Source organism: Penicillium psychrosexuale (assembly GCF_028828465.1).
Source record: "Penicillium psychrosexuale strain IBT 29551 chromosome Unknown utg000002l, whole genome shotgun sequence".
Classification (NCBI taxonomy): domain Eukaryota; kingdom Fungi; phylum Ascomycota; class Eurotiomycetes; order Eurotiales; family Aspergillaceae; genus Penicillium; species Penicillium psychrosexuale.
In genome coordinates this window covers 1,755,640-1,768,673 of record NW_026643187.1, presented here as the reverse complement: position 1 = coordinate 1,768,673, position 13,034 = coordinate 1,755,640, and the positions used below count along the sequence as shown (strand labels likewise).

At 50.0% G+C, this 13,034-nt stretch overlaps 5 protein-coding genes across 5 annotated transcripts; 4 read left to right on the top strand and 1 right to left on the bottom strand.

Annotated features, from left to right (window-relative positions):
* Positions 1 to 179: 179 nt before the first annotated feature.
* N7518_001808 (ferritin-like domain-containing protein) lies at positions 180 to 1,870 on the top strand (the record flags this gene model as incomplete). The annotated part of the gene is made up of 2 exons (XM_057182736.1): positions 180 to 575; positions 641 to 1,870. 2 exons carry the CDS (start codon positions 180 to 182, stop codon positions 1,868 to 1,870), a joined length of 1,626 nt encoding a protein of 541 aa, XP_057044186.1.
* A 274-nt stretch (positions 1,871 to 2,144) lies between these two features.
* On the top strand, positions 2,145 to 3,071 carry N7518_001807 (uncharacterized protein; the record flags this gene model as incomplete). The annotated part of the gene is made up of 1 exon (XM_057182735.1): positions 2,145 to 3,071. The coding sequence occupies one exon, from the start codon at positions 2,145 to 2,147 to the stop codon at positions 3,069 to 3,071; it is 927 nt and encodes a 308-aa protein (XP_057044185.1).
* A 355-nt stretch (positions 3,072 to 3,426) lies between these two features.
* Positions 3,427 to 5,010, top strand: N7518_001806 (uncharacterized protein; the record flags this gene model as incomplete). The annotated part of the gene is made up of 4 exons (XM_057182734.1): positions 3,427 to 3,928; positions 3,980 to 4,206; positions 4,258 to 4,520; positions 4,581 to 5,010. The coding sequence occupies 4 exons, from the start codon at positions 3,427 to 3,429 to the stop codon at positions 5,008 to 5,010; spliced, it is 1,422 nt and encodes a 473-aa protein (XP_057044184.1).
* A 1,820-nt stretch (positions 5,011 to 6,830) lies between these two features.
* Positions 6,831 to 8,800, bottom strand: afeA (adenylate-forming enzyme AfeA; the record flags this gene model as incomplete). Its single annotated transcript, XM_057182733.1, has 3 exons — positions 6,831 to 7,260; positions 7,320 to 8,443; positions 8,558 to 8,800. The coding sequence occupies 3 exons, from the start codon at positions 8,798 to 8,800 to the stop codon at positions 6,831 to 6,833; spliced, it is 1,797 nt and encodes a 598-aa protein (XP_057044183.1).
* A 2,353-nt stretch (positions 8,801 to 11,153) lies between these two features.
* Positions 11,154 to 12,629, top strand: N7518_001804 (integral membrane protein TmpA; the record flags this gene model as incomplete). Its single annotated transcript, XM_057182732.1, has 1 exon — positions 11,154 to 12,629. The coding sequence occupies one exon, from the start codon at positions 11,154 to 11,156 to the stop codon at positions 12,627 to 12,629; it is 1,476 nt and encodes a 491-aa protein (XP_057044182.1).
* Between the last annotated feature and the right edge of the window lie 405 nt (positions 12,630 to 13,034).

Here is a 13,034-nt window from a genome sequence, read left to right as displayed (position 1 = left end):
TGACTTTGGATTGCCTTGGCTGGCGATGATATTGGCTGAAATAGCACTATATGTACTCTACGCAAGGTCCGTACCTATCCGGCTTTCCAACAATTACAACTGACCCAATGCTTTAATACCAGGGATAACGGAGCTTCTTCTTCTGTCTTGGATTAAAGCGATTTTGACCTTCACCAGAGATGATCTGGAACAGTATCATTCTGTTGAGCCTATTGAGCTTACTGCCTTTCACGGCTGCTTCTCCAAAGAAACACCAAAATGGCGGAACTACAACCGCTGACTCGCCATTGCCGACTGCAAATGCATCGGCTTCAGCGCCGCCACTTCTAAGTTACAACAGCTCCATGCTGTACACACCGTTTACTGGAACGCCGACGACCACATCTGCACTGACGGCTTCTTCAATCGGAACAAGCATCTCTCGCGGTGGGGTTGCCCCCGGGGCGACATCATATCCCAGTGATGGAAATCTTCACCATGCCGAGCCTGCTCCATATGTCCCGGCTGGTGGTGTCGGGACCAACGGAAGCACGCCCGTCTACAACGCGAAAAGCGATTTCGACTACGAGTCTTTGGTATGTATCCGCACGAAATTGACCGAAGCAATGTTCTGGTCCAGGAGCTAACCTGCAACAACCAGGCTCTGGCTCTATACCAGGAATGGATTGAGCTTGATCTGTTCCAAGAGGGACTCAGACGTTTCGACGAGGCAGCCTTCCGAGCCGCCGGTTTGACCGCTGCAGACCGCGAGGTGATCGCATTCATGGCGCAGCAAGAGATAGGCCATGCCACTATGCTCAGCAACATCCTCGGAGCTCATGCCCCGAAGCAGTGCAACTATATCTACCCGTACACCAACGTCAAGGAGTTTATCGACTTCTGTCAGAAACTCACTCGCTGGGGGGAAGCTGGCGTATATGGGTTCTTGGCTCATCTTGACTCGCGCGAGGCGGCCACTCTCTTGACTCAGGCCATCACTACGGAAGCACGGCAGCAATTGATCTTCCGCCAGTTCGAGGGTCTCTTCCCGATGGTCGAATGGTTTGAAGTTGGCATACCACAGTCCTGGGCTTGGACACTGCTGGCACCCTTCATCAGCTCTTGTCCTGAAAATCAGACCCGTGTGATTTGGCAGAATTTCCCGACGCTGATGGTGGTTAATCAGCCCGATCCGTGGAGTCCGGGGGCTTTTCGCAACTTGCCCTCGGGTAATAACCGAGCTACTAGGTATAACGCTACTGGGTACAATTTTACTTCGAGTGCCGATCAGATCTCAAGGCTTAACACGACTTCCGGGTTCAATCAGACTGCAGGGTTTATGTTCAATCAGACCACTGGAATCAACAATACTGTCGGACCAGGCGTCAGCATTCCCAAGTCAGCAAAAGGTTCCGGAAGATTTAATTCGTCTGGCTCAGCTAATGGCTGCGGCGCTGCTGTTAGCAAAGTTCGCCCAGTGCCTCTCTCGGCCCCGGGTCGGACGGTGTTATTGGAGTGGGATCTTCCTGGGAAGGAAATCGGTCCCAACAACAGCTACATCACCACAACCCAGACGGCAGCTGGTAGCGCAAAGTATGTTCTTTGGGTGTCGCAGCTGAACATTACCTATACCCCTTTGGAAATTGTCAATGGTACCAACAGCACCAACAGCACCAATAGTGCCAACGGCTCCAATAGTACCAGCAGTACCACTGATGGCATTCGAGGATATACTACCCAGCCGAGCCTGGAAACCTACCAAGGTGACCCAGCTTTCAATGGTACCATCTTTATTGCCATTACAGACAGCAATCCGTACGTGAGCCCATTCAACCTGAGCTTGATTAACCCGCATGTGGTTGCCGGTCCAGCTCTATACCAGGCTGGTTGAATGAGTGGCCAGTCCATGTATTGAACGAGTGTGTCAAAGGGTGCAGAGAATTAATTAGCAATAATGATGAATTTAGAAAAGTTTGTTTTCATATCTATCCCAAGCCTGAGAAATACAACTTAGACCTATGAGCCAACTGGCGATCATCTTAGCTCACCTTAACCCCGATTGATGGGGCTTATCGCCGAGTCCTCAACCTCAATTTCTCCACGTCAGTGTTTGTTAACTCTTTTCCCCCCACCACTCATTGTCCCTCCATACCAGCCTGAGCAAGATGGAAACACCAAGGAATCGAAAGCAGCGTCGTGCAGCAGCTGGATCTTCTAAAAACGACGAACTTGAAATAGCGATGGCCCATCCCCATCGCAATGATCCGACCAAAAACAAACCAACAGTCGAGCGCACATTATATGACATCATCGCAGAGCGACAAGGCGCACTTCATCAAAAGGGAGGATCAATTCCAGCTTCGGTGGAAGGACAAGGCATACCGTCGCAGTCAGGGGGAACCCGATTCGTGACAGTCGACGCGTCTGGGCAATTGGTCGACACCGACGGCGACATCAGCAGCCATCTCTCATCCAATGCCTCCCAAAAGGAGACCAAGAATAGTCAACAGGGTACAAATGATAATACTGTCAAGAAATCCGACTCCGAATCGGAACCCGACAAACCTCTTCCGCCATTCCTCGACACAATTCTTCTTTCCATGCCTCTCACAACCCTCCACCTCACCCTAGGCTACCTCGCAGCCCACCAATACGCCGAAAGAATCGACCTGCCAAGTCTCTTGAAAGAATCCGTGACAACCGCCTTCCCTCTCCTCACTTTATTCGTCCACCTCGCACACGGTCATATCGTCTCCTTCACAAAGCGCAGCTCAAGGGATGCAAAGGCAGAGCCTGCTCCTATCTCTTTATTCCCATTGACAAGTGATAAATTCACATTTTCATTCTTACGAAAGCTGGTTTTCCCACCTGCTCCGCGGACTTTGGTCTTTCTTCCTCTTGCTCTGCTGCTGGGCGCGCATCTTATCGCTATCACGAATGGAGAGCCGTATTATGCGGTTATGAAGAAGGCGCCTGCTGTTGGGACTATTTGGATTTGGTGCATTCTGGAGTTGTCGGTTGGGGCAGCTGTTCTTGGGGCGCTGGCACCTTTGGTTTGGGGTGTGTGGTGGATGGGGTATGGTATTATTTGAGGCTGGGGATTAAGAGTATGGATATACCATAAATAATGGTTGTTGAGGAGGGGTCCGATTACTGATGAGGATCGGAAATGGAAATCTTAAGATAGGTTTCTTCGATCTATCTTAATTGTATAATGACAAAGCATCCATGAAGACATCCAGCATGAACCATATCTGTACGAAAACAATCCAAGTTTATAAATCGAAATTTCGACCAGACAAGGTTTAGTGCCGGGAAGCTTAATTGTATGATCTTGCTCCTTCCTCCCCTCGACTCTTCTTTTTCTTCTTACCTGATTCTCTTCTCTTTCTTTTCCTCATCCCGCTCGAATCTTCATTAAAACCTGGCCATATATCATCGATCAAAATGCAGACGGCCGGTCAAGTTCTTGCAAGTCCTTTGCCCCTCTTACGACAAGCCCGTGGCACGAGCCACCCGTCAGTCTCCACCGAGTGGCTACATCAAAGGTTCATCCACCAGTGGACCACATTCGACCAGGAGATACGATCAGCCCTCGCATCGCTGGACCTTAACTTCCAGATTGCCCACATCGACTCTCCTAACGGCGAGGTATACCTGGTCGGAAATGAAATCGGCTTATCTGGTCGGTTCGTCAACAATGTCTGCGAGCCAGTTGCCAATATTCTTGTGCGCGCCTCACAGCCGGCAATGGTGATGGGAGATATTCAAGCCTTTGAAGCTCCAACATCGGACGTTATCCCAGATGTATCCATAGGTGTGACTCTCAGCAACGACTCCCAAGCGCAGGTCAAGATAGTCGGCGAACTCAAGACCTACTGGACTGTCGCGCTCGATCGATTTTCTCCGTCTGACCCCGTGATTCTTCCGCAATTTTTACCCCATCTTGGTATGTGCAACTCATCCTAGCGCCATACTACTATCACTCACATATTTATAGGTCAACTCGTGGCGCATATGAGGAAATTCGGGTTGCGCTACGGCTTTCTGTCGACATACCGGGGGACAGTATTCGTCAAGCGGACAGCTGACTTCACCTTCTGTGTCTCCCCACCGATTCGAGACCGGGATACGAATTTGTCTGTTCGGCAGTGTTTTGCGGGGTTCTGTATCCTTGCTGAACAGGGCCATGACTACATCGAGGGTTCAGACTTCAGGGCAGAGCGAGTAAGTTATATTCAAAGGGTGTTGGTATATTTCCGCTAACATGAATGTCAGCTTCGGGGTCAAGATAGTCTTCAGGCTTCTCTCCGCCCTTCTGGGCTCAGAGACCATGCCATTGAGGGCAGTCCAGTGACCGGACTGAACGGGAACGTTACCCCGAATACAATCATTCTCGGCCACCAGGGAGGAGCGATTTCGATCTTAAACGTGTCCCGGAGAATTTCACCCCCTAGCCACACAGACAAGGCTCTCTTCGAGATTGAACACCAAGGAACACGCCATATCGTGAAGTGCTGGAGTCCCAGACAAGATCGGGCGTAAGTACATTTCCGATTGCTATTATCCTGGTCCTTATCTCACCATGTGTATTCGTCTAGGTCTAATGCGGAATGTGCTGTCTATGAGCGTCTGTCAGACTCACGACCTAGTGGTTACGATGTCTTCGCGAACATGATACTTGCTGGGAACATAATGTGCTCGAGTTTATTCCCTAACGGAAGGGCGCTTGTCCTCCCCTACAAGGATGGACAGATCCTCGCCCATGTCTGGGACGAACTTAGCAACCGCGAGCGAAACCACGTCCGTGAGGAATGTGAAAAGGCCATCCGCATTCTTCGGTCTCTGTCAATCTACGTGCCCGATGCTGGAAAACACAACGTTTTATATCAAAGGGAGACAGGAGCCGTGACCATGTTGGACTTCGAAACTGCTATGGAATGTCCCCAGTCAGAACATGTGCCTTATGTCGAGCTGCTGTCGCTGTTTGGGAACCCTACGATGATGCATGGACACACGACTGGTGGGTAGTCATGCCATATCATTCTGGTACCACGCTTGCTTTTATGTATTATTATCTATGATTACCTCCGAACTCCTCACGTCTTTAAAGTTCGAGATAGCTTCTTGAACTGGTAAATCAAAAGTTCTTGGAAATGCTAAAAGACTGCGTGGTGGCCACCAGTGCGCCATGATATGTTGCTCAACCTTGTCCGGACGCTAGGGTTCCTAGAGGTCAATCCCATTAATTGTGTCGCGAACGCTATCTTGAAACGCCCTATTCCCACTTTGGTTACACCCTCGATTATCCCTGTTCGGTTGTATTGTATCGAATCCAATGTTTCCCCCGATTATGTTGCCACTCCATTCTCGCAAGCGACCAATCCAAGCCGTCGTTTGCTGACACCTTTTAGTGTCCTGTCGCGGCCCTATCCGGGTGTCGCAACTTGACTAGTATTCCACTGGAGATCTCTTGCGTATGGAGGGTTCTTCCACACGGAGGGTCTTCCATATGTAGTCTTCTTCCTTACGGAGCCCTCTTCCATACGGAGCCCTTTTCTGTCTGGGGAACTACTGCTTATGGAAATCATCTTTGGACACCGAGTGGTCTAGGGAGACCGAGGAGCCTGGGGGGACCAGCTAGTCTGAGTGGACCGAGTGGTCTGGAGCTTCTCCAAGGTGGAGTAAGGAGTAGTCGGGAACAAATCACACATTGGCTCCTCTGATCTATTGTTACTCCCTAGTTTTGTTTTCAAGCGGTACTTTGTGCGTGATTCCCTAGCTCGCTGTTAATGGCTCCTTGAAAAGTAATTGTATTGGTTTGTTGATTTGATGATGCCCCTCTAGCACGCCGTTAGTTCCCGCAGGACTAGAGACTCCCGCAGGAGTGGCAGTATGACTATATAGAGAATTACCAGTTACAGTAACCATATTATGCGGCTTTCTGGGTCTTTATTATAAACGTGAGATCAAATAAGTCATATCTATGCTTTCAGACAGAGCAGGGTATATAACTAGTTTATGCAACCTAATCGAGCATCAATAATTAACCTATTTAGCTCTGTCGATCCCCGCTTTAGTACCAAGGAACCTCCTTACAGGGAACCTTGGAACCGGGGTTCCAAGGTTCCACCCGTGGACGCCTGCATAAGTATTGGTGCGGATGCACTTCATCGTGGGATTTTCAAGGTCGATCTCGGATTCGGATTCCGTACGATCCAGCCCCACGTACTTTGTTGAACCTTGCATGTGCATGATGCGAACGCGATCGCTATGGGGCCATGAAATATATTAGGTACTTGTTGTTTATACATCACATTTTTTCTGTGCGTGCGGTTTACGGATGCAAGCCGAGATCAGGAACCGAGAGCTTGGCCTTGGCCTGGGACAGGGAAGTGGGGCTTGGAAGTGCGGTGTGGGAAGTTCTGTGTCTCACTACATGCTGCGGAGGTTGTGGCTCGGACTTCGGGGATCATCTAGGTTTTTTTCACCACTAGACATAAATTTATGTCTGAGAACGTGGGTTTTGTGTGATTTGTAAGGTTCAAATACAAATAGGCAGCTAAGTAACTACAGAACACGATTTAGAAAACCCGCCGATATCTGAGTAATGCTAGTGCAGATGAATAATAACAAGTCATTTAAAAAATAAGAGGTTGAGTCTGGATCGTAAAAACCAACATATAATAAGCGCCCGAAAACAAACAAAAACCAAATACACTAACCAAATGTACGACGCCAGATTCTAACCCAAACACCCTCCCTATCATTCACCGCATTGCTTCACCGCTGAATGAGTGGGAACAACTTCGCCAGAAATAGTGCAAAATGCTATGCCCCGCTTTATTAATTCAAACCGCAACCCGCCCCTCAGGAATGAGACTAACAGGTGACATCTCTGGAGCGGGTAGTCCACGTCGAGCCGCAGTGACTGCAGCAGAGCCGTCACCATCGAATCGGGATAGCAGGGACGCCACCATCTCACGGTAGGAGTTCATCTGGGACAGCCTGAAGCGCTGGATCTTTCCACTTGCAGTGCGCGGAATCTCTTCCACGAATACAACACCTCCATCGAGGGCTTTGTATTTAGCCAGTTGCTGGCGTGCAAAGTTGTAAACTTGTTCGGCGGTTATGCGGCGCACAGATGGGTCACGAGACCGCACGATGAAGGCGCGGGGTACCTCGCCCACACCATCTTTATTCACGCCTATCACGGCAGCATCAAGAATTCCTGGGTGTTGAAGGAGGATGCTTTCGACTTCAGCAGGGGCTACTTGCCATCTATAAAATGATTAGCATGTGAAGTTGATGAGGGAACTGGGAATTAACGATGGACTTACCCTCGTACTTTGATAAGCTCCTTCGTCCGGCCAACAATGTAATATTGGCCCTGCTTGACGTACGCCACATCTCCCGTTCGGAACCATCCATGTGGCTCCAATGCGTCTGTGCGACCTTTGTATCCAGTGAGCAGGCCTGGTCCGCGCACGTACAATTCACCCGAGCAGCAATCGCCTTGCACGATTTTGCCATCCTGGTCCACCAAGCGGGCCTCATATCCGGCAATACGAGTACCGATACTTCCAGGGTCACCCTGCTGGCCCCAGCGGGTCTGGAATATCACACCGACCTCGGTCATTCCCCAGATCTGGCAAGCATATCCCATAGGGTTGATATGGCGGCGGAACTGTAGCATGGAATGGCCGTCAATAGGAGCGCCAGCAACACCAACATAGTGCAGCGACGACAGTTGGTCGCCGATGGGTACGGGCGACTGGTTGATAGAGTGAATGATAGCCGGGACAAGGTAAGTCTCAGAGATCTGGTACTTGTGGACAGCAGCCAAGAATTCATTGATCTCGAAGCGTGGCAGGACAAATAGGGGGTGTCCGTAGCGGACAGGGAAGATATGTGTCCAGAGTGCGCCAAACAGATGGAACATGGGCAGCGAGATCAGCCGGCTAACTGGGTGCGGCACTTCATAGTAAATGGAGCGGTGCTGTGAGACAAGCGCATAGTGGGACAAGATGGCTGCTTTGGGCAGTCCGCCTGTCCCGCTGGTCGGGTACATGGCTGCAGGCGTGGCTTGTGCGACGATAGGGTCGGCGAATTTCAACCAGTCGCTTTCGCCGAAGCAGAGTAAATTCGCGAAGCTGTTGTGACGCGCGTCGCCACTCATGGCGCAGAACTGTCCTGCTGGTGAATATCCTAGTTCGGACCACAGGAATAGTTGTGCGCAGTGGTCGATGGCTCGGTCATCGACGAGGCAAACCTGCGCTGGATGGATGCCACGGGCCGCAGAGACGTCGAGGATGGAGGGGAGGGCATCGCGAGTTGTGAGGATCAGTTTGGGCTCGGCGAGACTGAGGATATGATCGAGTTCTTGGGGGTGACTCCGGGGGTTTGATCCCATATAGACACCACCGGCGCCAATGATACCGAAGAAGAGTGCGGGATATAGTATCTGCATATGACAGGCCCGAGTCAGCATTGCTTCTTTTATTTTCCGAGAATCTTCAGTCCAATATTGAACTTCCGACTTCAAGGATGTTCTTTTCTTTGTGTTTCTTTCACTCACGCTGTTTCCCAGGTGTACTAATACACACTCCCCTGGCTGGACATTGTGGGCTTTCAACCCAGCGATCAAGGTCCGGACTAGTTGTCGGAATTGGGCCGCTGTAAATGACCGGGAAGGATCCTCGGCATCAATAAACAGCGGTTGGTTCTGGTTGTATGGCTTTGGGCCATCGAACGTGAAACTCAGCAAGTCCGAGTAGACCTGGGAGGGCATATTGTTCAAAGCCATAGATGTGTAACCCATTTTGGTAGGATTAGAAGTAATATGAGAGTTGTTGTATATAATGAATCCAGATGGAAATCCCTGGGGATTATATAGGTAAATGTATATTTTCCATTTTGCTTTCTCTTTGATTTGAATTTACCTTGACATCTCCTCTCTCACCCCCCGGCTTGTTCCACCTTGTTCCAGGATTTGGAATACATGGCTTATGTAATGAGGTTTAGTCTCCACTGCGTCAACTGTAAGGTGAACTCTTTACTATACGAGATAGACGTAAATCAGACCTCAAAAACAAGGAGCTGAAAAAGTTGAACCCCCAGAGCAAGGAATCAAAAGTGTAAAAAGCCAATCACACTATGTCATCGCAAAATCGGATCACAACAATATGGAGTACATAGGGTACGGTGTACTATATCGTGTCTCCACCATGCGTGCTTAGCGCCATCCAGTGTGGCGGGTTCAAAATCCAATAAATAGATCAAAAATAAATAAATGTGCTTGTCACTAATTCGCTAGCCCTTGGGAGCTGAGCCACACCATCAGATCGCCCTTTCGTCCGTGTCCCCATGTTGACTGACGGTTTCCCTTGCCTTGCGTGAGATATAGTTTGGAAATGTGTTCATAGAGATCGACCGGATCGTGAGATATGCTCCAAACTCTAATCCGATGAACTCACATTCCCTTTTTAGGGCCATCTATACTGTTTCTTCAGGTCGCCCACGAGCTTAGGCAGGGGTGTGCTACATCCCGCTGTTCCGCCGGTTTCATTCCCCTTGAATATTCTTCAGGCTAATCTAACCCCTGCTGCCACATCAGAGGCGTGGTCCGTTCCCCGCTCCTGTCATTCATCGCTGACGTCCCGTGAAGGGATGCACTCTCCTTCTACTCCCACCCGTTGTTATGGGCCCAATATTGCAATGGATGCCCAAGACCTGCAGCTGATATTCAGTGGAGACCGTCGGTATATTGTTGCCTTCGCTGTGGGGTCATAGACTTTGAATCTGAGGACGGTTTCTTTCCCGGATCCAGATCCAGATCGACTAACGAAATATCGGCTAACGAAACCGTGCTCCACACCCATCTGGGTTATGTACTGCACCCGTGCATCGCTGCCAGTACCTCGGCGTTGGGTAGGGATCAGCATACAACTCCGCCGTGCGAGTCAGATAACGGAGGGGTGGTCATTGCACCTAGCCGAACACCCTCAGCTGCATCATGATCGACCGCGCAGACGTAGCGCTGAAAACAAAAATCGCCAAAAAAATAAAAAGCAAAAAATAAAATTCCAACAAACATGAACTGCCTTATCATCCGACGGGTTATTGCATTAACTCATGGCACGATTCAGCCACACCTCTATAGATCCACATTAGCCTTGTTGATGCCGCGGTACAAAGGAATTGTGGCTAGTCAACGCTATCCCTATGCTGCAGATCGTCTCTTTTATTGAAGGCTTTCTTGACCGTATGATCAGGTGCACTGGCCATCATGTCCAGCGCTTGCATCCCATCAGGACTAGTGAAGTCGACCCTGGTCCGGTTGCACTTGGTCCGTGACGGTGTTTGGGCGCATCTCGCCTTGACTGGTCCTCGGTTTGGTTATTGTGGAGATATCGACTGGGAATTAGGTTGCATCGCACCTCAATGAGCGCATTATTTGATCTCCCTTTCCGGTTCATCCCCGAAAGGGAGATCCACCCCCTCTTGATGGAGGATCGGACAAGGTTCTGACAGGCTGCGTGGAGTCTTTCAGGTATTGCGTCAGACACTTTCCCGAGGTGTGTGTGTGAAGCTGAAAGCAAGGGAGTAGGATGGTTCTCTGATGCTGATTGGCAACAAAGACTTGCAATAGTGTGAATCCTGGACCCCGAGGTGATAGTGTCATACACCGAGAGGGGAACAGCAACCGAATGGGGAAAATAATGGCCAAATAATGGGATCATATGCAATGAATGTCTCATTTTCAGAGCAAAAACTCAAAAGAGAGAACGATTGATGGCCGAATAGACCCGAACAGATGCGAAAGGGTGTTACCGTTCGCGGTGATGCCTGGTCACGCCCAAAATGGAAAGACAACCTCGATTGGGAAAGAAGGACGTGAAGGTCGCCATGCAGAAGGGGTGTGAGGCTGATCTTGGTGGATATTGGTAGAGAGGGGAGAAAAAAACAAAGGTCTTGGTTGAAGTGATTCACTTCAAAATGGAGGACTCGCCCTGGTTGGGTTGTCAACTATTTCTTTCAGTCTCTTTCACTTCAAGGAATCCCTGGCTTGATTAGTTCATCACAACCTCCAGTCATCTTTTGAACTTTTTATATGAGCCAGTGTGATACATCGGGAACCCATCATAGTTATGTCAGAGAAAACCCCCATCACTATGCCTCCGAAGGTGGTCGTTGCGCGACACACACCGACTGTGAGCGAGGCGACTCTCATCAATGAGTACCAAATCGATGAAAAGTGCTCCTCCAAGGAAGCTGAATCCGTACACTTTGATATCGCAAATGAGATCGATGTGGAGGCACAGACCCAGCGCAAACCCAAGTTATTTGCATCCACCCGATATGCCATTCTCACACTATACCGGCGTCTGTTCACGCTGGTGTTCTGTGCAAACATTGCAATGTTTGTGTATATCATGAGCACTGAACAGAAACTCCTGGCCTTGGTCAATGCCACGGCCGCCAATCTGCTTGCCTGCGGCCTGGCCCGCCAGCCACTGGTGGTCAATGCTATATTCGTCATAGTATGTTCGATGCCGCGCTCAGCGCCGCTGCTCCTCCGTCGGATCGCCGCAAAAGTCTACCACTATGGCGGTGTCCATAGCGGCTGTGGAGTCGCTGCCCTCGTGTGGTACGTGGGATTCGTGGGCGTGATGTCCCACCAGTATTGGAAACCATCAACTGATGGTTCGGACATTGGCATTTCAGCAGCACCGGTTGCGTTAGCTTATGTCATATTGGTCCTGTTGCTGGCGATCATCGTGGTGTCCCACCCCGCATTCCGAATGAAACGGCATGATTATTTCGAACTCACTCACCGTTTTTCGGGGTGGCTTGTCGTGGCCTTGTTTGTCGCCCTGCTGATCGTCTTCTCCCGAAACGCTAGCCAGTCCATGGGCCAACCACTTGGAACATTCATCATCGAACTGCCAGCATTCTGGTTCTTGATGCTCACTGTAGCAGCCATTATCCAGCCTTGGCTGTTCCTCCGGAAGGTCGCAGTGCGGGCCGAGCCACTCTCGACTCACGCCACCCGCTTGCATTTCGACCATGCTATTACCACCTTTGGAAAGGGCATCCAACTAGCCAAGCACCCGCTTCGGGATTGGCATGGGTTTGCCACTTTCCCAGACCCCACACCCGCAGGCGTCCACGGCAACCCAAGCTTCTCTTCGTTGGTGTCCAAAGCTGGTGATTGGACTGCAGAAACAATTCAGAACCCGCCTACTCACCTCTGGAAGCGCGGAGTGTTGATCTATGGCTTTGCATATGCCATGCGCGTCTTCCGGAGAGTGATAGTTGTCACTACCGGATCGGGTATTGGGCCCTGTCTGTCATTCCTCGGTGATGACAACCGACCCGCACTGCGTGTGCTTTGGCAAACTCGTGCTCCTCAGAAGACCTACGGTGATAGGATCATGCATCTAGTCCACAAAATGGATTCAGCCCCTATCATCCTGGACACCAATAAGTGTGGCCGTATGGACATGGTTCCCATCATCCTGCAGCAGATCAAGGACTTTCAAGCTGAAGCGGTGTGCGTGATCAGTAACCCTGTGCTGACGGCGCGAATTGTCTACGAGCTTGAATGTCGAGGAACCCCGGCATTTGGCCCGATTTTTGATTCCTGATTCGTGTTATTGCTTGTCTGTCTTTGGACTGTACATACCTGATTTCCGTTTCTTGTTTTCTTTTCTTTGGTCCCTTTTTGTTCGCGTGTGTTTGTGTTTTTGCTTCTCATCTAGGAGCTTGTATCTTTCGAGCATCCTGCGATATATCCTCTCCGGCTCGTGGCGTTTATTAGCGAGATCCTTTTTTGTTTCTTTTTTGATATTTTCGAAGGGATGTTAAACTGAAAGCTCCATTCAGGGGGATCCTGTTTGTGTACATATGTCAGCGCTTCCTGGGGGAATTTGGAATCACACGCTATGAACCTGCTGGTACCCGTTAAGCAATTTCTCCTTAAGCAACCTATAGGAAGCAACTATGGCAAGATGTACCCCTATAAAAGAAAACACTGATGTGCGTGATGGCCG